The 25493-nt window shown below is 46.8% G+C and overlaps 1 protein-coding gene across 5 annotated transcripts in view; it reads right to left on the bottom strand.

Moving 5' to 3' along the window:
• Positions 1-17884: 17884 nt before the first annotated feature.
• FAM110B (family with sequence similarity 110 member B) overlaps positions 17885-25493 on the bottom strand; it is a 138975-nt gene continuing 131366 nt past the window's right edge. For all 5 annotated transcript variants that reach the window (XM_061123346.1, XM_061123345.1, XM_061123348.1 and 2 more), the window contains one exon: positions 17885-19642. In XM_061123346.1, the coding sequence (XP_060979329.1) occupies positions 18190-19329 (1140 nt within the window). In that variant the 5' untranslated portion in view covers positions 19330-19642 and the 3' untranslated portion in view covers positions 17885-18189. The remainder of the gene's footprint in view (positions 19643-25493) is intronic.

Here is a 25493-nt window from a genome sequence, read left to right as displayed (position 1 = left end):
TAGTCATTTTGTCAAAACATCTGACTCTGAAGGAAATTGCTTCTCTTACAACATTCAGAACAAGTTTTCAAATCACACTGCAAATGAACGGTTGCCAAGACTGTGAAACAAGAGTTCAGACAGAAAGATCTACTGCTAGAATCATAGATGAGGCAGGAACTGCCTTTTCCAGAAAGGATCCCTCCTCCCAGCATTTCCACCCTGGCAGCCAGGGCAGGACAGGAGCCCAGGTCTGCAGTATGCCGCTCTGTGCACTCACCGCTAGGCTTCCTTCCCCTTGTTGGAGCCACTCATTACCTTCTTTGTTTGTCTGAGGCCTGGGAGAGGCAGCAGGAAGTAGAGTAAAGACTTGGGCTGAAGCTGGATGTCCAGTGAGAGGCCCCACTCTGACACTTTCTTGCATTGACTGTTGCCAAGCCATCAACTTGCACTGAATCTACGTCCTTGTTTATGATGCAGGAACGAGCCTCTCCTATAGCCCCTGGGTTCCTGCATCCCTGGGCTTGTCATAAGAACCAAGTAAGAGTCTTTCTGCTCCTTCTACATCCCAGTTCCTATTCCACATGGGCTCTATGGAGGTGATGCTCTGTCCTTTCACTGTATCTTACCAGGAATCATGTGCGGTTGGTTTGTCAGAATACTGATGATGTTAACTTGGTTCTGTTGGTTAACATGGTGTCCACCAGGTTCTCCACTAGAAGGTTAATATCTGTCCCTTTGTAATGAACTAGGAATTCGTGGGGAGATTCTTGGACACTACATAAATCCTCCTTCCTCACGAGGCATGCATGCACCCACGAGTCTTAGCATACGTTGATGACTCTTGCCTGAATCAATTATTGCTGTGTTGGTGGTAAAATGGTGAAATTCTAATCCATTATTTCTTCCATATTCATTCATTGCCTGAATTGAACACATAATAAAACACTGAATAAGACTTGGGGCTTCCCAGGTGGCACTAGTGGTAAAGAACCTGTCTGCCAATGCAGGAGACAATGAGGTTGCCCCTCATTACTAATAATTCTAGTTGGGCTTTTCATAAAAGCCCAACCACTGTTCCCTGTAGTCCGCTCCACACCTGGGGCTGAGCAGGGGTCACCAGGCTCTGTTTGGGTTGGGGCACAACAAACCCCATATTTATTGGGTATGTGCCCTCAAGCCTCTTAGAGAGTAAATCTCTGTGACAGTGAAAGGTACGTGACCCCAGACAAACAATATGTTACCTGTTTCCAAACTAAGGTAACAGTGTTTCTGGAGTGATCGCAGGTGTATGGTGTTATGATGAGCACAGACGCTTTTCAGTAAACTGGCTGGAACTCATACATCTAAACGAGGCTTAACTTCTGAGCTGTCACTGCAGGAGATGCCCTATGCATCCTCATACAAGTGTCATTTCTTAAAATACTGCAGAGCTCTGTTTTTGGACTGTTTCTAAGGTTCGTTTTGAAAAACTGCCTAAGAATCATCAATGTATCATTTCAGTTCAGTTGAGTTCAGTCGCTCAGTCGTGTCCGACTCTTTGCAAGCCCATGAACCACAGCACACCAGGCCTCCCTGTCCATCACCAACTGCTGGAGTCTACCCAAACCCATGTCCATTGAGTTGGTGATGCCATCCAACCATCTCATCCTCTGTTGTCCCCCCTCAATCTTTCCCAGCATCAGGATCTTTTCAAATGAAGCAGCTGTTTGCATCAGGTAGCCAAAGTATTGGAGTTTCAGCTTCAACATTAGTCCTTCCAATGAACACCCAGGACTGATCTGCCTTAGGATGGACTGGTTGGATCTCCTTGCAGTCCAAGGGACTCTCAAGAGTCTTCTCCAACAACACAGTTCAAAAGCATCAATTCTTCGGCGCTCAGCTTTCTTCAGAGTCCAACTCTCACATCCATACATGACCACTGGAAAAACCATAGCCTTGACTAGATGGACCTTTGTGGACAAAGTAATGTCTCTGCTTTTTAATATGCTATCTAGGTTGGTCATAACTTTCCTTTATTTACTCTTTATCTTTTTCTAAAATAAAAATAATAAATTATAAAATTAAAATAAATCACTCCTATTATACTCCTTTGGTTGTTCCCCAAGATAAGTCCAGTTTATAAATACAAAGGAAATGTATCCTATTTCAGGTTTGTGGGCCCAGGTTCAAGCTCACACACCAACGAGGACACTCCCTATCTTGGAATGAGGGCCAAGGAAAGCCACCATGCAGCTGAGCTTCAGTACTTTGGGTGGAAAGAAGACTCCTCTGTCTTGGGCATCTTGGGAGAACAGAACCCAGTAGATGAAATAATTGCATCAGACCTTTATTGAAGCTCACAAGCCTAGCAAACCTGCAAGACAAGACAATACACATCTGGCTCCAAAGCCAAGTGCCCTGAGCACATATGAATCAGGACCACAGCCAGGCTGAGGCCAGGATCATTACCTGACCCACTTAGACCTCCAGTCCTGGAAGTGGCCTTGGCTTGCTGTGCTCCCCCATTTTTGTCTGAATTTCTTGAGTGGGGGTGGTCCTCTGCTCACTCCTTCTGCCCCTTGAAAGAGACTTTCCCCTCTGTCCCACGGGAAGCACAGCACCCCATCGGCAGCATCCTTGGGTGCAGCATCTTTTACCTAATTCACCAACTCTGGTCACGTAAGAGATGCTGCCTCACACAGAGGTCAGTGATGCTGGAGATGTAACGGGCTGTGCCGGGCACCGTGTGCTCTTTGGAGAGATGAGGCCTTTGTTTCTGCTGGTTGCCAAGTGGCTGGTGTGTAGGGAACAGTCCCAGGAGGGTGTCTGCAGCTCCCTGGGCAGCCTTGTGTCTTATCTGCAGTCACATCATCTTATCTGCAAGGTCTCAGGGTAGAAATGAGATCAGTGTGCCTACAATAGCGGCTCAGAAAGAGCAAGCAGCAAACGAGTTCGCAGGGCAGAGTCCTGTTCCCTCTATTCACACTTTCCAATCCCTAAATTACAGAGCACAACTTCTCTAATGAAAGTGTAACACACACACACACAAAATCCATTTGATGTAAAGCCTTCTAGTGTTCACTTTCCGACAGTACCTAGAACATTGCTCCATCCTGTTAGGTGGTCTTGCGGCCCCTCAGCCCAGCAGTGAGAGATGTACACACCAAAGGTCTCGGTCCAAGGAACTCTGTAAATGGGGTGGTTTTCACTCAGGGCTTCCCACACTTGGTCTGTTTTCCAGCCAACTGCCTCCTTCTACTTCAAAGTTCAGGGCCATAACAGCGTCACACAGCTGAGCTGGAGTCTTAGTGAGCAGGTATAAATGCTCATCTACTAGGTAAGGTATGGCATGCTGCAGAGTTACAATACCAAATGAGTTCTACAGAAAGCTTTAAAATTCCAGGGACTTCCCTCATGGTCCGGTGGTTAAGGTTCCAAGCTCCCAATGCAGGGGGCCTGTTTGATTCTTTTTCAGGGAACGAGATCCTGGAAGCCACAACTAAAGACCCCACCTGCAGCAACTGAAAGGATCCCACATGGTGTAACTAAGACCTGGTGCAGCCAAATAATTTTTTTAGAAAACTTTATTTCGATCCTGAAGCTCTAATACTTTGTCTATTTGATGCAAAGAGCCGACTCACTGGAAAAGACCCTGATGCAAGATTGGGGGTAGGAAGAGAAAGGGGCAAAAAAGGATTAAGATGGTTGGATGGCATCATTCACTCAATGAGCATGAGTTTGAGCAAACTGCAGGAGATAGTGAAGGACAGGGAAGCCTGGTGTGCTGCAGTCCATGGGATTGCTCAGTAGACTGAGCGACTGAACAAGTTCACAATAGTTTACAGGTTTCAGGGGAACTTCTCTCTCTCTCCTCTTGGTTTTCCTCTCTCCCCTCCACCCCAACTGAAGTTCCTATTAGTGTAACAAAGCAGCACAATGGAAAACCTAATTTAAAGCAATTAAATGGTATTGGACTCCAGGCATTCTCAGTGACAAGAATGGCCATGTTCAATTCAGATCCTGGATGGTCTCTCTAGGTCTTTAATTAACTAACTGTGTCTACACATCTCTACACTCCATTGGAACCACAATTAATTTTTAGGACTACTGTTATTTTTATAGATAAAGCCAAACCAGAAACTCTTAGGAAGTCAATTTGCATTGGAATTAAAGCTGGGCAGAGTGTAAGCAAAGTGGGTTTTCCCAGATGAAGCCATACTGTGAACAGTTCCATGGGTGGGTTTTCCCATTGCCTTCTCAGTGGGAAAAGTTAAATAGACTAAAGTAACATTTAAATAACAATTTCTAATGACAAACTGAAACATGACTGAAGACATGCCATGGGGCCACTCATGATTTATTGCCAGATGTTCTCTGCAATGAGTAATTGTCATGAGCAAGTGTAGAAGCGAGGCCACTTCCTGGTGGGAAAAGCAGGTGTGTGTGAGGCTGGGGGGACAGGATGGGAAGCACTGGAGAGGAGGTCCTTCGATTTGGGTTTCACAGGATGGGGGCTGAAAGTTGGGGAGAGGTGGGTGGAGCTCCAAACATGGATGCCCCACCCTCTCCTCTGCTCACCTGTGGGACTTCTCTGGGTTCCAGACTCTCCTGGCCAGCAGCAGTAATTCTTATGTCAACGAATGAGAGAGACACTTTCCCTTGGCTGATCCTGTCCTAAAGGCTGACCCTTTGTCCTGATGATACATTCTGCCCGTCTTTCATGGAGAAGGGAATGGCTACCCACTCTAGTATTCTTGCCTGGGGAATCCCATGAACAGAGGAACCTTGCTGGCTATAGTCCATGGAGTCACAAAGAGTCAGACACAATTGAGTGACTAACACTTTGGGCTTCCCAGGTGACCCTAGTGGTAAAGAACCCACCTGTCAATGAAGGAGACACGAGATGTGGGTTTGATCCCTGGGTTGGAAAGATTCCCTGGAGGAGGGCATAGCAACCCACTCTAGGATTCTTGCCTGGAGAGTCCCATGGACAGAGGAGCCTTGTGGGCTATATTCCATAATGGTCGCAAAAAGTCTTAGCGCACACTTCCAACATGGAAGGAAAGAGCACCACAGGGAGGAGGAGGGGAGGCACCGGCCCGTGTTCTGTTGCACACATGAATTTAACCCTGGCACCTGCTGAGGAGGAGGCAACAGTGTGTCCACTTCACAGATGAGGAAACTGAGGCTCAGCAGATGTGAATGAGTTGCTGGAGGAGGAGGAGAAGGAACTGGGAGTGGGCTCCTCCAATCCCTGTGCTGCCTCCTCCTGGGATGGAGGAGGCAAGAGGGTCTGGCCATCCAGGAGCAGGTTGGAGGGTGGGAGATGTCTCCACGGGCAGGAGACATGGATGCTTGGAAGTACCCCGGCCCCATGGTCGACCTAGGTCACTGACTTCCTGCTCTAGGAGACTTGACCCTGCGAATGTCTGCTGATCTCCATGGTTTTTCTGGTTTCTGTTGTCTTTCTTCTCCAGGTGGGGCTGGTGGCCTTTTCCAACTCACCACAGAGCTCTGCGCCTAAGGAGGAGGACCTGCTATTACATATACATACACAAATACAGATACACATATACTGTCCATGTACACACACACATATACACAGATGCATACATGTATGTATACTATATACACATATATTTATAAATATATCTATAGTACATGTATGTATATTATGTATGAACATTTAGCATAGGTTATAATATGTGGTGTTGGAGAAGACTCTTGAGAGTCCCTTGGACTGCAATGAGATCAAACCAATCAATCCAAAAGGAAATCAATCCTGAATATTTATTGGAAGAACTGATGCTGAAGCTGAAACTCCAATACTTTGGCCACCTGATGCAAAAAACTGACTCACTGGAAAAGACCCTGATGCTGAGAAAGATTGAAGGCAGGAGGAGAAGGGGACAACAGAGGATGAGATTGTTGGATGGCATCACTGACTCCATGGACGTGGGTTTGAGTAAGTTCCGAGGAGTTGGTGATAGACAGGAAGCCTGTCGTGCTGCAGTCGGGTTGCAAAGAGTTGGACACGACTGAGCAACTGAACTGATAATATGCATGTATATATATAGTATATGTATGTATTGATATATACTCATGTGAAAGTGTTAGTCACTCAGTCATGCCTGACTCTTTGCAATCCCATGGACTATAGCCCACCAGGATCCTCAGTCCATGGGATTCTCCAGGCAAGAATACTAGAGTGAGTAACCATTCCCTTCTCCAAGGGATCTCATCTTCGTGACCCAGGGATCAAACCCAGTTCTCCTGCATTGCAGGCAGATTCCTTACCATTTGAGCCACCAGCAAAGCCTATATATTTAAGTAAATGTATGTTATGTATATATAGTGTGTGCCCACTATCTATGTATAAATATAATTATACACATATGTGTTATTACTTTACTATAAGATATAAAAAAGGTGTCTATTTGAAATTATATTATTCTATGTTATTTACTCTTCTGTTACACAAATGCTGTTAATAAACAGGATAAAAATAGGACTGGCTAACGGTGGCAATTGGCAGTAAGGAATTTTTTGTGTGAAGAAAATGGAATATTTTGATAATATTCTTTCTGTCATCTGACACAGCAGTTCCCTTTATTCCTCCTCCTTTTTCTTGGATTTTGAATGTCTCCAGCTGGTTAGGATACCCTGGAGACACAGCAGGTGCCCCTGAAGTTAGCCCCCACAACCCCCACCCCGACCCCTCAGCTTGCTTCTGTGATCTCTACAGATCTGAGTTGCCCAAAAAGTGGTTCCGGATTCACATACACTTAGGGAACAGTTGGCACTGAAATCGTCTTTCGGAGATTAATGGCTCTGATAAAGATCCCAGAGAAACAGCTTAAGTTTGCTTAACCTGGACTTTCCCCTAAGTGGCATTTGATTTCTAGAACATTTTTCTTTCTTCGATGCTTACCACTAAATAGCTAACAGGCCCTACCCGCTCTCCCTTCACCCCCTTCAGCCCTGGGAGCCAGCCTCCCCAGGTGTATTTGCAGAGTCTGCAGCTGGTCTGCTTTTTCCAGGTGTCTGCAAGCTTCCCCCCCTCACTTTCTTCAGTCTTTGCTTACCTGACACCCTGAGTGAAGCCACTTCTAGCCCTCATCCCTGTTTTCTTCCTTCTTCCTAAGCATGCATCACTGTCTAACAGTCTACGTATCTGACTTATTTGACTTACTCTTTAAGAGGACCAGAGCTCCTTGCAGGTGGGTGTTTGGTTGGGGGGCTCCCTGCTGTAGCTCCAGGCCTCAAGCCTAGATCAGAGTCTGGAGCAGGAGAGTGACTCCCTGAAGGGAAATGAGGTGGAAGAGGCTATGTATGTGCTAAGGCACTTTAGTCATGCCCAACTCTTTTCAACCCCATGGACTGTAGCCAGCCCTCCAGGTTCCTCTCTCCATGGGATTCTCCAGGCAAGAATATTGGAGTGTATACATATCCCCTCCTCCAGGGGATCTTCCCGACTAAGGAATCAAATTCGAGTCTCTTACATCTCCTGCATAGACAGGTGAGTTCTTTTATCACTAGTGTCACTGGGACTGCAGCAAAGGACCGTATGTGTAATTATGATTGGGGAACCCAGTGAAGGGAGTGGACACAGCGGATGGGGAGCAACCTGTTGGGAGCCTTTCTGGTCATCCCCTCAGATTAGACTCCCAAAGTGATCTTGGCTTCTCTCTACCCCACATTCATCCAACAAGCCTTAAGCACCTACACCCAGTAGACATCAGACAGTTAACCAGACAGCAGTGACCCACTTGTGGGGAAAATAGTAGAGGTGGGTCTTCACTCACCCAAGGGCTCAATGATGGCTCAATGCAAAGAATCCACTTGCCAATGCAGGAGACGTGGGTTCGATCCCTGGGTCAGGAAGATTCCTTGGAGAAGGAAATTGCAACCCACCCCAGCATTTCTGCCTGGCAGTCCCATGAGCAAAGGAGCCTGGTGGGCTATAGTCCATGGGGTCGCAAAGAATCAGACACGATTGAGCATGCATGCACTGCCTTCTCACTAAGCAAGATGTTTGCTCTCCATTTCTTTCTTTTTTCCATAAAACTGAATGAGTGAAAAAGCAGCTCAATCACCAGGAAAAAAAGAGTTAAGAGCAAATCAGTGCTAAAGAAGAGAAGATGCTTTTTATTTCATTTTTAGCTTGAAATCAGCCTCACTCTCTGCTGGGCTGCATAGAATTTCAAATCTCTCTGAACAGACCTTTCCAAATCACTAGGGTTCTAATTTAAGAAATAAATGTGATGTAACATGACCCTCGGCACATTTGTCTGGAATAAATTCTTTAAGAAATCCAACGTGCACATGCATATGAGCACATAATCGTTTAAGTGCAGAAAATACAAAAATCCATTTCAGCTATTAAACTGGATTTAAAAGGCATCAGGTGGTGAATTTGATGGTGAAAACAAAATCTTGGGAACCCAAAATGCTGTCTAAATCTCAATTCACAGATTCTTTCAACTAGAGAACTCTCAGCAGATGGATGAAAATCCGTAACTCAGGGCATCTTTAGGGAAGGAGGTTGGTTTTATATCAGATGCTTGTACAGTGAGGTGCTCTGGGAAATTCGAAACATGGACAAAACATATCCAGCCTTTGTCCAGGCCCAGTGGAGTGATTCTTCTGCAGCCACAGACATGAGTCCCACATCCTTAAACCATGTGCGTGTGTGCTAAGTCGCTTCAGTTGTGTCCGACTCTGTGTGACCCTATGGACTATATCCTGCCAGGCTCCACTGTCCATAGGATTCTCCAGGCAAGAATACTGGAGTCGGTTGCCACGCCCTCCTCCAGGGGATCTCCTGGATCCAGGGATTGAACCCATGTCTCTTAGTTCTCCTGTATTGGCAGGCAGGTTCTTTACCACTAGCACCACCTGGGAAGCCCTCATAAACCATGTATAGCTGTCAATTCATTGGAAGAAAATAGAAAAAGACTTTTGTGAAATAACCACATGATCATGAAGTTACTAAATGAGTATTTCATCATTTTCCACCAAAATAAAATGCTCAGTAGTTTAAGTCCTTAAATGGTCTAGAGCCCAAAAGAGGAAAGGGATGTGACTGAAACATTCGGAAGCCTGTCTGACAGAGCTGAATTTGTAATGCACGTAAATAACTCACCTGGCTGTTCTCCATCTGTTATAAAAGAGAAGAAACAACCAGGAAATATTAAGGTTGCCTAGAAATCCTTGAACCCTTCCAGCTTATTTACACTTAGAAAGGCAAAACCTGCATCCTCAGAGGTGGTACTGTGAGGGTCCCCCTCCCATCTTTGCTGCCCCAGTTGAAACTGTATGTTCTCAATTACCAGCCACCACGGTTTGACTCAGTGGAGGGAGCAGTTGCACTCATGCGTGGTTTGCTTTCTTTTTTTAATCTTACCCAGTGAGTCTTATCTTACAACAGGCTGGTGAACCCATGTGGTCAGCACACACACATGGGAAGGCTGAGGTGGGAGGTATTTCTGCATCAGCTGTGCCTTGGAGACTGTCGGCCAGGAGACCTTCAGTGGTTACTACAGCAGCGCTACCTACCGTATGGATTTTCTTACTGTTAAGGGTAAGTTTTGTAGTCTGGCAAAGAAAAGATATGTATGCTGCTCCTTGACCTTCAGGACAAATGAGGGGCACAAGATAAAAGTCCTGTCTTCAGATTTAGAGTTTTGTTCCCCCTTCCTCCCCAACCCCAATAAGTGGAACTTTTCATTGCCTTTGTTATTGTTTGGTTTTATTTATTCATTGACTTTGAGGCATGTGGGATCTTAGTTCCCCAATCAGGGATGGAACCGGCGCCTCCTGCACGGGAGATGTGGAGTCTTAATTACTGGGTGGTCCAGGGAAGTCCCTCACTACCTTTGAACTATAGTAATTACTGAGAGGGAGACATCACCTTCCTTGCAAGGTGGTTGTGCAAGAAACACTCGTCAAATCCCTTTATACAGAGAGGTCCATAGTGTGAACTCCTCTTACCCTAAATGTGCCATTTGTTCATTTTCCAAAAATAAAAACTAGGGAAAGAAAGTCTTCAACGCCAGTCCCAGTCCCCATTTGTAGCTGGACGGTGTCACTGATGGGAACAGGATGGGTGGGAGGACAGGTCGTGGGGTGGGGTTAGTGGAGGGGCATGGCAGGGATTCATGCATTCATTCCAAAGACACATATTATTCACTGTCCTGGCCGGGTGCTGCAACATGTAGAGGGGATAAAAAGTGCCCATGACAGACAACAGCGTAATGAATGACAGTGTATCTGATTGTGGTCAGTGCCAGGAAGGGAAGAGGCTGGGATGGAGATGAACACCAAGGAGCTAAGAAAAATCCCCTGAACACACTGAGTGGAATGGAAGGGCATTCTGGGAAGATGGAAGCTGAGATCCCAATTTTAACATCTCAGAATCTTTTGTGGGGCACTTGTTAAAAAAGCAGATTCCTGGGCCTGGAGCAAAGCTTGGGAATTTACTGAGAACCTCAAGGAATTCAAGTGGGTTTTGAGGTCACACTTTGAGAAAGTTGTCCTCATTCAGGGTTCTGGTGACTCTGGAATTTTGCTGCTCTGAGGAATTTTGTTCACTGCCATGTTTGGGGCAAGAAAAGATGGCAGATCTGGGACTAGATGTCTGAGCTGTAACTCTGGTCACTTCTACTCATGGTTCATTGGCCACACCTAACAATGTGGGGTGTGAGAATGCAAATTACTTGTGAGTCCAGAGGAGAGGGAATGGATACTGGAAATAGTGGCAATGTCTGCCCCGAGGAATGCAGGAGGCAGAGGCATCAGGCCTGGAAAAATGGTACCTAAGCTCTCATGGAGTTCTGGACACCTATGGATGGTGGAGGCACTATAATAATATGAAAATAGTGGTCCTCATTTCCAGAATTGACAACACTGTCCCTAGAGAAATTTTTTTATTTTTAAAAGTATTTTATGCCTGCTAGGGTTAATTGAAAAATAGTTGATGTATATTAGAGCTTCCCAGGTGGTGCTAGTGGTAAAGAATCTGCCTGCCAATCCAGGAGGTGGAAGAGACATAGGTTTGATCCCTGGTCACTCAGTCATATTCAGCTCTTTGTGGCCCCATGAACTGTAGCCCACCAGGCTCCTCTGTCCATGGGATTCTCCAGTCAAGAATACTGGACTGGGTTGCCATTTCCTTCTCCAGTATAGTAGTATAGTAATGTGTATTAACAGAGAGCCTCCTAATTGAAGTTTCTTTAAATATCTGATAGTTTATGAGATAAGGGACACAGCGTAGGAATAACAGAGTCTATGCTAATCACATCATGTGATGTAACTGTTAGTGGTACTGGGTCTCCTGAGTCTGGGACATACTGGTTTGCGGGGTGCCACAGGGCACTTGGCTCTACCTCCATCTACTCTTCAACCCTGGCTGAAACCCATCACCTCATTTCTCTGCATCTGTTTCTTCCTCCATAAAATAAGCTGGAAAGAGACAATGGATCACTATGGTCTCCCTCAGAAGAACTGAGAAACTTCCATCTTGATGTGGTCAGGTATGATGAGGAGTTTTGAGTCACTCCCTGTATGAGAAATCACAAACCAAGATACACAGTGGTATTTTAAGCTTCTTAGAAATATTCTGCAAGACAGCTTACCACAAAGAAGCAAAAATGGCTCATACCAGCCTACATGCTAAAAACTCATTGTGGAATGAGTCTTAGGACATGCTTTATTAACTTGGGTTTGCATTTCACTTCTTCCACTTACTGGATATGTGGCTTCGAGAAGTTGTTTAATCTTCAGATCTCTCATTGGCAAAATGGATTCTAATTTATTTCCAAGGTGCTTGTGAGAGTAATAAGATAATGTGACAACAGGCTTATTTTAGCATTGCATCGAAGACATCCTGATGGTTGCTTCATGAATGTGAAATGAATTAAACGCCCAGCTTGTGAAAGACTATATCGTTATTACTGTCATGCTTGTAGCTTTGTTGTGGTTGGTGGCTCAGATGATAGAGTCTGCCTGCAATGCAGGAGACCAGGGTTTGATACCTGGGTTGGGAAGATCCCCTGGAGGGCATGGCAACCCACTCCAGTGTTCTTTCCTGAAGAATTCCATGGACAGAGGAGCCTGGAGGGCTACAGTCCATGGTGTTGCAAAGAGTCGGGCATGACTGAGTGAATAACACACCCTGTAGTTTTGTGTCTTGTGTGTATCTGGGCACACTCGATTCTATCAGCTTCCAACAACCCAGATAGTTGCTGGAGATTCCTTCCCTTCAGAGAAGAAGCCTTTTATAGACTTTCTCTCTTTCCCCAACTAAAACGTGCTCAGGTGACCAGTGCAGCAAATGCCCTTCAGTAATGGGTCGGGGTCCCCATCAGGCCTTGCCCGCTTTCCTGCCTGCCAGGAGAAAGAGGAGCCGAGTCATCTCTGAGTTTTCACTCCTCGCACCTCATCCTGGTGCTTCCCAAAGAGCTCTCAGTGCTGTCAAAAAGCCCCGAGGCCAAGGGAACACACACATCAGCCGGTTTCCTCCCACTTCACAGATGAGATCGTGGAGGCCAACTTAGCCAGATGGGTCTCGGGTATTGAGGGAAGGGGTTCCAAAGGGCTGCGGACTTCCCTCGCCCTCTGAACTTTCCTCCTTCTGTAAACACCCAAGAAGCCCTCTGTGCAGCTGACTTGTTCAGAGCCAAGCCTGCAGCTGCCCAGCCTCTGACCACTGACCCAGCAGCTCTCAGACAGCAAAGGGAAAGGTGGAACCTTCCATCATCCTCCAGGGCTAAGAGGACAAGGCAGGTTGGACACTTCAAAAATCACAGTGAGATGAATTATCTTTTCTAAGTGAAGACTGTCCTTTCTTCTGGAACACCTTCTCCTGTTCATTCCTTCCCAGGGCACTTCCTGGTCAGTGTACACTGTGCATCCCTGAGGCTGGGACAGGGGAGTGATGCCAAATCACCCCATCATCCGAATCTGTCTCCTGATCCTTGAATCGCGGCCAGACCTTTTCCTCTACTGTTTGCCCTTCTTCACGTCCTTGACCAAAAAAGGACAGGGCTTCAAAATGGCTCACTCAGAGCTGAAAGAATGACTCTACAGCTTTCTCTCTTTGAACTCAGTGGATTGAAGTCTTTAAAAAAGAAATTAGTGGTTACCATTTGGTAAGAGTGAAATTGCTGAAAATCTGACTGTTTGAGACATGCTTGTACACATAGGTGGCAGATAAAATTATCAAGATAAATTTAAGGGTGCTTTGGTTTTTAAGTACAACACACCCGGTCTGTCTGTCCTGGTCCTGAGCTGGGCTGTAGAGAGTGCAGAGCAGGAATCACAGAATTGAGTTCCAGTTTCCTTCTGTCACTTACTTCCTCTGGGATCTTGCTTAAGGAGCTTAATCTCCATGGATCTGAGGTTCATCACCTCCAAAATGCGACAGTAACTACCACCTTGGGTTCATTGTAAAATTAATAACATTTATAGTGTAACCAGTATACGACTTAAATGTGATAGCTTAAAAGTATCAAGCCAGCATGTAATGAGATCTACTATATACCTTGGGCTTCTATGCCCAGTTCTGGGGCCATAGTTCACATCATAACCATCAGAGATTTGTGAATTTATTAGGAGGTTCCACCTCCATCCTCAGGCAGAAAATAAAATATTCTGGGGAAAGTATACCATCTCAAAATTCACAGAGAGGCACCCACGTAGTCCAGCAAAGGCTGGGGCCATGGTGGTGATGACAAAAATCATATCTAACAGGAAAAGGCAATTCTGACACTCAAAAAAAAAAAAAATCTTACTGGTTGATAGCTGAGTCTACAAGGTCAAGGAGGGAAAGGAAAGCATTCCTCACAGAACGAAGAGTCCCAGGAACTCAGCAGTAGTGGTGATATTTATTAAAGTAAGTCCACAGGGATGTCCCTGGTGTAGCAGTAGAAGTGATATTAAAGTAAGTCCACAGGGACATCCCTGGCGTAGCAGTAGTGGTGATATTTATTAAAGTAAGTCCACAGGGATGTCCCCAGTGGTCAAATGGTTAGGACTTCACCTTCTAGGGCAGGGGTGCAGGTTTGATCCCTGGTCAGGGAACTAAGATCTCACATATGTCTAAGCCAAGAACTGAAACATGAAGCAAAACTGTAACAGATTCAATAAAGACTTTAAAAATAGTCCACATTTTAAAAAACTTAAAAAAAAAATAAGCCCACAAATTCTTTGATCTTCCTTCTTTTAGAACAGTGGAGCCTCCTTCTCCTTTCCATGAGTGTGGGCTGTGTTTGGTAATACTCTCCTGATGAACTGGGCATGGTGGAGGTGTGTGACTTGGCTTCTTCCCTGCCCAGGTCACTCTCTCGCGGAGAAGGGGGAGCCAGCTGCCACGTTGTAAGGACTCCTGCTCATACCATATGAGCTCTCTTAGAAGCAGATCATCCAGCCTCAGTCAAGCATTCAGATAATGCAGCTCTGGCTGACTCCTCTCTGCAGCCTGATGAGACAGCTTGGGCCAGAACCATCTGGCTAAGCCTCACCAGGATCTCTGATCCACAGAAACCAAGATAACAAATACTTATTGTCTTAAGTTGCTGAAGAGTGGGGAAATCTGTTAGATCACTGAGTGTGTTAGTTGCTCAGTCTTGTCTGACTCTTTGTGACCCCCATGGACTGTAACTCACCAGGGTCCTCTGTCCATAGTATTTCACAGGCAAGAATACTGGAATGGGTAGCCAGCCATTCCCTTTTCCAGACGATCTTCCCAACCCAGGGATCGAACCCAGGTCACCTGCATTGCAGGCAGATTCTTTACTGTCTGAGCCACCGTTACCACCACATAGATATAGACAGATCACTGATGCAGTGGTTAAAAAGTCCCCAGTGAAAACTTCGGTTTGGTTGGAGTGCAGAGGCCTAGGCGTGGTGGCTAAAAGGGACACAGAATGTGAGGCCTGACAGCAAGATGCCTGACAATCTTCTTAAGAAGTTAGGATTAATCCTACGAGCAACTTATTTAAGCGGAGGGATGTTTTTACTTAGAAGAGTGACATGAACAGAGTTGATTATAATATCCTTGGCAAGAAATGGGATGGGTAGAGGCTGACTGGGTAGAGGGGGACCTGCAGTTAGAAAGTTGTAGGAACAACAGTGCAGTCAAGAGAAGATGAGAGCCTGAACAGAGTCAATGATACAGGAGGTGGGTATGGGAGGATTGTCTTAAAATATGCTGCTTTGCAGAAAGAAACTAGTCTCTAGGGCCAGCTAGTGCAATCCTACATCACTCTGCATTGTGTGGGGGAATAAAAGTGGGCTGAACTATATTACAGCCCAATACTCACACCAACAGTATCATCACACACGCACAATCAATATACTTACACCCATGAGCTAAAAAAAGTGAGCATTTTGCAAAAAGGACTTCACAATTAGGAAGTGGCTTACTCTTAGATTTAATGTGAAGCATTTGAAATCATCCTTTATAGAAGCTCTAATTTCAAAGACAAAAAGAAAATAAGGAACTCCCAAATTCCATAAGAACCCAAAGCCTCACATTTGTTCATGGTATAAAGGCCACAGACGATTAGACTGAACAATAGTGGGGGTGATTTATAGGTTTGTTAGAACACAGGTTAAGGTGGTTTTGAAGCACTGGAAGACTGAAACAAAATCTATAACTAAAACAGCATAGGCAGTGATAGTAAATTTGCCAAGCCCTGATCTCCAACACCACCAGTTACTTTAGGAAAGTAACATCTATCTTTGGTATTTCAATAGCCCCAGAGAGAGATGGGTATATAAATACTAAAGCCATGAATATTTTAAATGGCTTCATTTCTATCTAAATGATGAAGGAAGAAAATGTGTGTGTATATAAAGATATTAAGCTTTCATCCTATTATCTTTAATCCATTGCACCATCACCACTCAGAGCAGTATTTCAGACTCTTCTGGCAAGTAGAGTTCTCGTTGAATTAAAATTAAGAAGAGAACCAGAAAAATTCAAAACCAGTAGACAGTCAAAGAATCAAGTCTGATTTTCAAAGGAAAATGTTGGTGAGTGTAAGAGTTGCAAATCATATTGTTTCTGAAACTTTTAAAATAATCCTTTCTTTTACTTTTACATGTTATATGCAACTTTAAAAAATGTTAATCTTCAAATAACTTGATTCATTAAATAGCTGTTGAATACTCAATGTCCTACTAATAACATGAGATAAGACAGGTCCACTGGGAGGAATGATACTTCACTAGAATGAAAATTCAAGTGAAAATCTAAGTTCCTTGAGGCAGACACTGTGTTGTTGACCACAGCAGTCTTGGGTCAATGGTAAGGCCTGAAAAGGGAATCACTCATCATATACCCTTTTGATAGAGGAATGAATGAATGAATGAATGAGTGGACCACTATATAAACACATGTAACATTAATGAACTGGGTTTGTTCAAATAAGAACGACGCTATAAATTTCAAAGTTCTGTCTCCACTGTAAGAACTCCACTGTGAGAAGTTGTAACAAATAATTACAACTTAAGAGTTTGGTGGAAGATATGAAAAATCCTGATTTTAAGAAAAGATAAAAAACTGAAAGTTGTGATCTAAGCAGCAGCAGCAGATTTTAGGAACCTCGATGAAACTATTTTAGCAAAAAAGCACACTGATCTAACTACAATGAAGAATACAGCTGTTCAGAATGATTGGGATATGGTGAAAATAACTTAATGAAATGCTGCTTCTTCAAGACCCTCAAAAGTCTCCTTCTGGCTCACAGTCCAAAGTGAAACTTCTGTGGAGGGAGTGAAGGAAAAGACAAAGAGAAACCACCACCATGAAAGCCTGCACCAGAGCTATTTATTAGAGGAACGTTTCTTTTTTTTTTTTCTTCTTAAAGATTTCATAAACAACTGAAGTATGTACAAAGTCTTACAACATTTACAGCATAAAAAGTGTCCTATGAGCTGATGAAGGCTAAGGCAGTGCTGCTGGGAGCGCCAGGGCGTGTCTACAAGAGCGAGGAAGCTGAGCATCCCAGGTGGACCCCTTGGCTACTGCCAGATGACTGTCAGCTGACGGACAGCCAACTAGACCACCTGTAGGACAGCTTATGGGGGAACAAGCTGATATGCAGCCCTAGGGATCTTCGGGTTGAAAAGCTACAGAGAGTCCTGTTTCAAGTCCCCTACAGCCTCACAGGTTAACATATGCATGAGGACATAGTCATGCTGCCCAGATCTGGTTCAGCTCCCAAAGGTACTGACTTCTGAAGAGAAGGCTCTAAACTGGTATGGCTGGCATTTCCATTTGTGTTCAGTGGTCTTCAGGTAGTTCCCACCACCCAAGCCCCACTCCCCTCTCCCAGATAAAACAGTTACAACAAAGGGAGGGAGGAGAATCCACTTGGAATTCTCAACCAGAAAACCAACTTAAAAAAAAAACAACAAAAAACATTCAGTATCAGCTCTAGGGTGGCCAGTTCTGTCAAATGATTGATAGTCGAAATTTCTAAATCAACCCAATCAGATTAATAGTAACAAGCCCCTCTAACACCCAACCTCCTGACTTAATCCCCTTCATTGTATCTGATTGTCTTTCCTTGGGGTCAGTATTACACAGAACCACCAACGTTTATACACCAAATCAGACACAGAACGATGTGTCCCCAACCATTACTTGTGTAAATGGCAAGAGGACTGTCAACAGTAAATGACTGACATCGGATTCCCCACTTTCTTTCTCAGAAGGCCCAGCCCAGTCCTCTGGGATCCCTCACTATCTGTTTGATAGCAGAGCCCATTTATTTTCCCGTTTGGGTCTCACATGTAGGCAAATTGGCTTTTTTTTTAATTCAAAAAGATGCTACTCCCAACTTAAAAGCCAGTTGATAAAACTTTTAATTAAGACACCATAGCGCGGGATATAAAAACACTAGAACCACATAAATATTGAAGAAGTTGTATACCGTTTTCCGTGTAAACAGTTTTGCCAAAGATTGAAGCCCTAAATTAGGATGTGGCCTGACACTTTGGGGCGGATGACGCGCGACCGGCCAGGCTCTGCAGCGATGGTAGCCGAGGACGCCAGGTCAGTCCCCGTGTTGGCGGGCATGCAACTGGAAAGACATTGCACAACAAGCAACACAAAGAGAGTGGAGAAGCTCACAACACTTCAAGGAGACCTCACAATCTTCACAAGTGCCGAGGCGCGGACAGAGACCCCCCGCCTCCCTCCGGGCGCGCTGCTGCCTCTTACACGTGGGACACCTTCTGCGACTCCCTGGCCTGCTTGATGCTGTACAGCCACTTGATGATGCGCGCGTTCCTCTCGATGGCGGAGATGCCGTAGGGCACCCGGTCATTGGCACTGTCATCGTTCCTAAGGTCACTGTTACTGTCCTGAGACTGTTCGCAGTCCGAGCTGATCATGCTGGCGCTGCGGAAGTTGAGCGAGATGATGTCCGAGTTGGCCCGCGCGAAGTTCTCCATGCCCAGGTTCTCCAGCTCCTCTGGATCCAGTCCGCAGTAGTTGAAGAAGCGCTCCACGTCGGCGTCCACGCGGAAATACCTGTCGCTCAGGTCCGACTTGGAGCGCTGCAGCGAGGGTCTCCGGCCCACCCCGCCGGCTGGCTCGGCCGCCTCGGCCTCGGGGGACTTCACTGCGGCCGGGGCGGCCACCTTGGGCTTGGGGGGCAGCGGCGGGGCGGAGCTGCTGCAGGGGAGGATGGCCTTCAAGGGCCTGGCGCCGGGCCCCTGGCGGATGTCCGAGGAGCTGTGGGACACGTGCAGAAAGGCGTCGGCGGCGGCGGCGGCGGCGGAAGAGGCGGGCTCGGGCGGCCGGCGGCCCACGTGCGAGCCGCCCTCCTGGGGGCTGCCCCGGCCCGGCGCGGGGCGCGCGCGCAGCGACTCGGCGAACGAGTGCCGGTGCAGCTCGGCCGCGTCGGCCCGGGGCGCCGGCCAGTTCCGCGCGCTGTGCTTGTGGCCCGAGCCCGCGCTCGAGCCTTCGGAGCTGTTGAGGATGTTCTTGAGGATCTCCAGCTTCAGGGTCTCGCGAGGCGCGCCCCCCTCGCTCTTGGCGCCGCCGCCGCCGAAGCCCTTGAGCGTGGGGCTGCCGAGCGCGCGCTTGGCGGCCGGGCACACAGGGGGCTTGGCCAGCACCGCCGGCTTCACGGGCTCCTGCTTGGCGTTGATGACCTCCTGGCTCTTGACGTACTTGGCCTTGTCGGCCTCCAGCCGCTCCACGGCGCTGAGTCTCTTGGGGTTGGGCTCCGCCTGGCGGCGAAAGTAGTCGGGCCCCTTGTTGAGGATGCGCAGGGGCACGGCCGACGTGAAGGTGCCGGCGGGGCTGACCGGCTTCACCATGCTACCTGTCTGTAGGCTCTCCGTGGGCATGGCGGGCACTCTCTCCCCGGCGGCCGTGGTGGATGCTCGTGTGCGCGCCTCCGGATGCGCCGGGCAGACACATGTGCGGGCAGCACAAAGCGCAGCGGCTGCTCCAGAACCGAGGGTCAGCGGCGGCGGCAGCGCCTCATCTCCCGCTCGGTCACCGCCCCGGGACTCTAATCCCCTCGCCCCCTCGCCGGCCGGCCGGTGCGCAGAGGCCACCAGCCCCCAAGTTCCTGCAGTCGGGCCTCGCCGCCTCCTTTCTCCTCCCCGAAGGATGTGGGAGTCTCCTCCAGGTCTTTGTGTTCAACTGCAGGCAGAGCTGAAACACACAACAACCAACCGCGGGTTAGGATGGGCGAGTGACATCACGGCTGTAGCAACAGCGAAGCCTCGCGCCCCCGCCCCGCCGCCCCCGCCCCGGGGCGCCCCCGCCAGCCCGGGAGGGAGCTGATCCCGGCTGCCGCACGGGGCCCCGCCGCCCGCGCCCGGCGCTCGGAGGCCGGCGCGGCTCCGGAAAAAGAGCGGCGGAGGCTTCCCACGCGCCAACTCCTCCCGGCGCCTCCCCATCAGAGAGACCCGCCTCCCGATCACGCCCGGCCCGGCATCACTTAAACCCAAACCGAGGAAACACCAGATGAGAGTAGAAATGCGGGTCCCCAAAGCCCAGTTCCCACTTCATGACATGCCACTGGATTCCTGCGGCTCTCTTATCTGCTTAGGGTACAGTCTCCTTGACTTTTAAGATGCCTGTTTTGCAATGAAGCAAAACTTCTGACTTCTGTCACTCTTAACACTTTAACAAGCACCTAACGCTTCAAAAACTTAAAAGATGGCAAGAAACGACAGTAATCACTCACGGTTTTTTAAAAGTTTATCTTATTTTTGCTAACCAGTGTATTTGAAAACACCATCTCCTGTAAACGGAATGTGTACTAAGTTCATCTCATTAAATACAAGCTTATTTTTAACTAAACTAGCACCAGACAAGAAACGCACTAGAAATACTTCTAGATCAACCATATAAATAGACAGTCTGATTATAAATGCTCCATAATTTTTCACACAATGGGCAGAAATCAAGTTTTTTGTATGTATTTTACCAAGTCCCCCAGAGAACTAAGAAGACAAGCTGAAGGTGTAAATCATACCTAAATATGTTACTTTATAGAAAATTTGTATAATAGTTAAGCATTCATGGGTCTTATTTATAGCCTTCTGAACAACTTGACTCCCCCACCCCCCACCAAGACCACTACAGTAAAACACTTATTAATACTCCCAAGATAAATCTTTCTACTTAAAGAGATGGGAGTAACAGACCACTTACCTGTCTCCTGAGAAACCTGTACATGAGTCAGGAAGCAACAGTTAGAACCAGACATGGAACAACTGACTGGTTCAAAATTGGGAAAGAAGTATGACAAGCCTATGTATTGTCACCCTGCTTATTTAACTTACATGCAGAGTGCATCATGTGAAATGCCCAGCTGGATGAATCACAAGCTGGAATCAAGCTTGCCAGGAGAAACATCAACAACCTCAGATGTGCAAATGATACCACTCTAGTGGCAGAAAGTGAAGAAGAGCTAAAGAGCCTCTTAATGAGGGACTGAGAAAGCTAGCTTGAAACTCAATATTAGAAAAAACTAAGATCATGGCATCTGATTCCATCACTTCACGGCAAACAGAAAGGGAAAGAGTGGAAGCAGTGGCAGATTTTATTTTCTTGGACTTCACAATCACTGCAGATGGTGCCTGCAGCCATGAACTTAAAAGACACTTGTCCCTTGGAAGGAAAGCTATGACAAACCTGGACAGCATATTAAAAAGCAGAGACATCATTTTGCTGTCAAAGGTCCGTCTAGTCAAACCTATGGTTTTTCCAGTAGTCATGTATGGACATGAGACTTGGACCATAAAGAAGGCTGAGCACAGAAGAATCGATGCTTTCAAAGTGTGGTGCTGGAGAAGACTCTTGAAAGTCACCTGGATTGCAAGGAGATCAAACCAGTCCATCCTAAAGGAAATCAATCCTGATTATTCATTGGAAGGAGTGATGATGAAGTGGAAGCTCTAGTACTTTGGGCACCTGAAGCAAAGAGCTGACTTATTGGAAAAGACCCTGATGCTGGTAAAGACTGAGGGCAGAAGAACGAGGTGACAGAGGGCCAGATGGTTGGATGGCATCACCGAGTCAATGGACTGAATTTGAGCAAACTCTGGGAGATAGTGGAAGACAGGGAAGCCTGGCATGCTGCAGTTCATGGGGCCGCAGAGTCAGACATGACTTAGCGTGCTAACTACTAGTTAGCACATGATACCGTGTCACATTTGTCTCTGCAGCCCTCTGAGCACCAACTAACTCTCTGTCACTGTTGGCAGAGAACACTGATGGAGCGCATCAGCATTCCAAAAACTGGTTCAGACCCACTCAGCATCGTTGGTTATAATTAGGAGTATTAAGAGAGTAAGTATTCAACTAACATCCTGAAGCTGAAACTCCAATACTTTGGCCACCTGATGCGAAGAACTGACTCATTTGAAAAGACCCTGATGCTGGGGAAGATTGAAGGCAGGAGGAGAAGGGGATGACAAAGGATGAGATGGTTGGATGGCATCACCGACTCAATAGGCATGTGTTTGAGTAAACTCTGGGAGTTGGTCATGAACAGGGAGGCCTGGCATGCAGCAGTCCATGGGGTTGCAAAGAGTCGGACACGACTGAGCGACTGAACTGAACTGATTCAACTAACATATCCAGTAACTAATTTACAAAATAAATAAAGTGGTATTAGTATAAAATCATCTGCTCTCATGGTAAGAAAAGGAAGTGTCTATTAAAATAAGCTTGGGCGGGGGCTGATAGTTTTCCTTAACATCTTTGAAAACTCAGTCTCTAAGAACACTCATCGTCATGTTTTGTTAGAGACCATTTCAGTAATCTGCAAATGGATTCATTCTAATAAAAATATTTTCCTATGCAAGATTTAAGAAGCCTCAAGGCAATTCCTCCTAATGATTTCCTTTAATTGTGTGGTGCTATTATGATACTTCAATTTAGTTTTTAAAAAACCATCTCCTCTTATGAAGATGAAGTAGGATTGTTTCTTTGAACATATTTTGAATGAAATGCCAGAGGAGTAAGGATTCCTCCTCAGAGCCTGGGGGTCCACTCATTCACTGCCTGGGTGCGCCTCCCCCATGGAGCCAGTCCTCCACAGACAGGGTGGGGAGCCAGAGCAGGAGCAGAGTCTGGGCTCAGAGGTAACCCCACTGGACCGCCCCCAGGGAACCTGAGGGCCCCCATGAGAGGACTTGTTTCTCCTAGGCGCATGTCACATTTTCACTGCTTATCACTGCAGCTTCCAAAATGTGTCCGCGGAAGGGACAGTGCTGGAAGATTCAGGAGCAGAGTGAAGGAGGTGACGGACATCTATGCCCATCAGCTTTGTGACTAAGAACCACTGCAAACCTCCAGCAAGTGGGAAGATCACCCATCGGGTGATGGCGGGCAGAGCCTGGGCCCCTTTCCCTGGGGCTTCGTCTCCTCATTTGTGACATGAGTGCTTGGATGAGATCCCCACTAGTCCTTCTCCCTCTAAAAGCACGAGGTTCTGAACAGCCAAGAATGAGTGTGTGAGTAGTCACTTCAGACATGTCCAACTCTGTGTGACCCCATGGACTGAAGCCCACCAGGCTCCTCTGTCCATGGACTCTCCAGGCAAGAGTACTGGAGTGGGCTGCCATTTCCTCCTTCAGGGGATCTTTCCCATCCAGCTTTCAAACCCATGTCTCTTAAGTCTCCTGCATTGGCAGGTGGGTTCTTTACCACTAGTGTCAACTGGGAAACCCAAGAATGAGTGAGTTATTTCCAATTTCAAAAAGGGCCCATGGGAATACTGGCCTGTGACCAGACTGTTCTACGATTCCGGCACGTACTGTTCTTACGGGAAGGTTTTCTGGATGATGAGCTCTAGTTATCACATAGCACCCACTGGCACTGGAGCTCACTCTGGCCTACACAATAGTGTTCTTTCTAAGTCCACCACATTTGGACTGGAACCCCCAAAATATCCACCCCAACTGACTTTCCAGCATGCCCACCTGTCCGTCCAGGGGGCTTTGGTACCATTCAAACTAAATGAGATTCATCCCTCTGCATTCTCAGGACCGAGGGCCCAGGACTCCCAGGCTCTGTTCTAGGAAGCATTCCCCGGAAAGCTTGTCTTCCTCCCACCCTACCTTCCATCTTCATGTAACAGAAACCCTGAGAATGGGTGGACACAGGCAGACAGCCTGAGGATGGTTCCTCCAGGCATGCACGGGGGTGGGGTGGGCTGTGTGAGGGTGTGTTACCAGACATAAAACCCACCTGAGAGGTTTGCCGTTAGATAAAGTTATTATTTGTAACCACTTTACACTCCATTTCCTTTCTGTTTCTACCCCCTCTCCTGTCTTTCCTGTCATTCCCAATTTCCCTAATAATAGTCAACACACTGATGATGTCTAGACATGACTGTGGTCACAGTTGAAAAGTTTTAATTTAAACTCTTTGGGGATGGGGGAAAGCATCTTATAAGAAGCATCAAAAGCCACAAAAAAGCTGTAGGAACTGGTTGGGTATAGGATAATGTGCTCAGTTGTGTCTGACTCTTTGTGACCCCATGGACTGTAGCTTGCCAGGCTCCTCTGTCCGTGGGGTTCTTCCGGCAAGAATACTAGAATAGGTTGCCATTTCCTCCTCCTGGGGATCTTCCCAACCTAGGGATCAAACCCGAGTCTCTTGTATTGTCTGGAGCCAGCGAGAGAAACCCCGCCCATGACAAGGTCTGGGTTCAAGGAGCTGGCACACAAAGGCGTCCGGACCTCCGGGGGTTTCTCGAGACCGCCCCACCATCCACCCCCAGGCCTTTGTCCTTTTATTTTCTGATGCTTGGCGTTCTTCTATGTTCCCTAAAAACTAGTCTGACTCTTACCTAAAATCCCTCCTTGAAACCTTTGCATGGCAGCAACACAGTCCCTGGGGGCACATGGGTCCCAATAAATAGGCCTATCTATCCCATAAGCAAAAGTAGATAGAGTCCATTACGAGATTGAGAAGATTCCTTAGGGTGTGATCACGAGGGAATTCATGAGACCTCTGACCCTTAGGATTACATACCAGAGCTACGTCCGCCCAGGGCTGAGCTTCCCAAGATAAGGTTTGTAGATGGCTTTTCACAGTTGACTAGCTGCTGCCATTGAATTGTTTAAAAGTTATGTGTAAGTATTGGCTGTCTGGAAAGTTATTTATGATGTAACCCGTGATTATGCACCTGGTACAATCTTATCATTCCCCCCTCCTTAAACCTCTTTAAAGGATTATTGGTTTTAGGATATATAAGCACTGATGTAAAAGAATAAAGTAGTCTTGATCCTACACTCAACCAAGACTGGCTTTCTTTTCTTTGCCGACGCCACTCATCCGAAGGGAACCCCTGGACTCTGCCGGGGCTGGACCCCGGCATTGTATTTCCTGCATTGGCAGGTGGATTTTTATGACTAGCGCCACCTGGGAAGCCCCATATGGCACAAGTGATGTTTCCTACCTATTTGAGTCGACACACTGAACCTACTTAAAAAATAATGATGGTGGCAAAGAGTGTGCCTTCTCTTAGTCGTGTCATAATCCTTAATTCTGCTCTTTCACTTGGTGCTTCAACAGTGCTGGCCGGCACACAGCAGTATAGACCACCTGGTGTTTTGGAGTGTAGACTCACATTGAAGACACCCGGAAACCTGGAGTTACACTGTGATGTCACAGATGTGATAACCGTGACCTGTGTTCATGAGCTGTGACCAGGCACAAGACCGTCTGCTGACGGCAGGCTCATTGGAACCCTGATGTCAAGGCAGGCCTGCCGGAGTGCCCGGGCACTGGTGGGAGCAGGCCCGGAGGGGGGCTCTTTGCCTCTTCATCTTGTTTCAGGGGAGGAAAATTTGATCTCAGCCAAGCAGGGTTTCATCGACTAAAGTATTAGTAATTATCCAGTCCTGCTTGATCCCTGGTGGAGGGCTAAGGAGGCAGAATAGAAGCCTGAGGAAAACTCCCATTCACAGACCATTTTGCCTACATTCTACTCCACTGAATATTCATTGAGAATGTCATGAAAGCATAAAAAGAACTGGAG

This window comes from Dama dama, chromosome 21, assembly GCF_033118175.1.
Source record: "Dama dama isolate Ldn47 chromosome 21, ASM3311817v1, whole genome shotgun sequence".
In the NCBI taxonomy this organism is placed as follows: Eukaryota; Metazoa; Chordata; class Mammalia; order Artiodactyla; family Cervidae; genus Dama; species Dama dama.
This window is presented reverse-complemented; position numbering and strand designations above follow the sequence as displayed.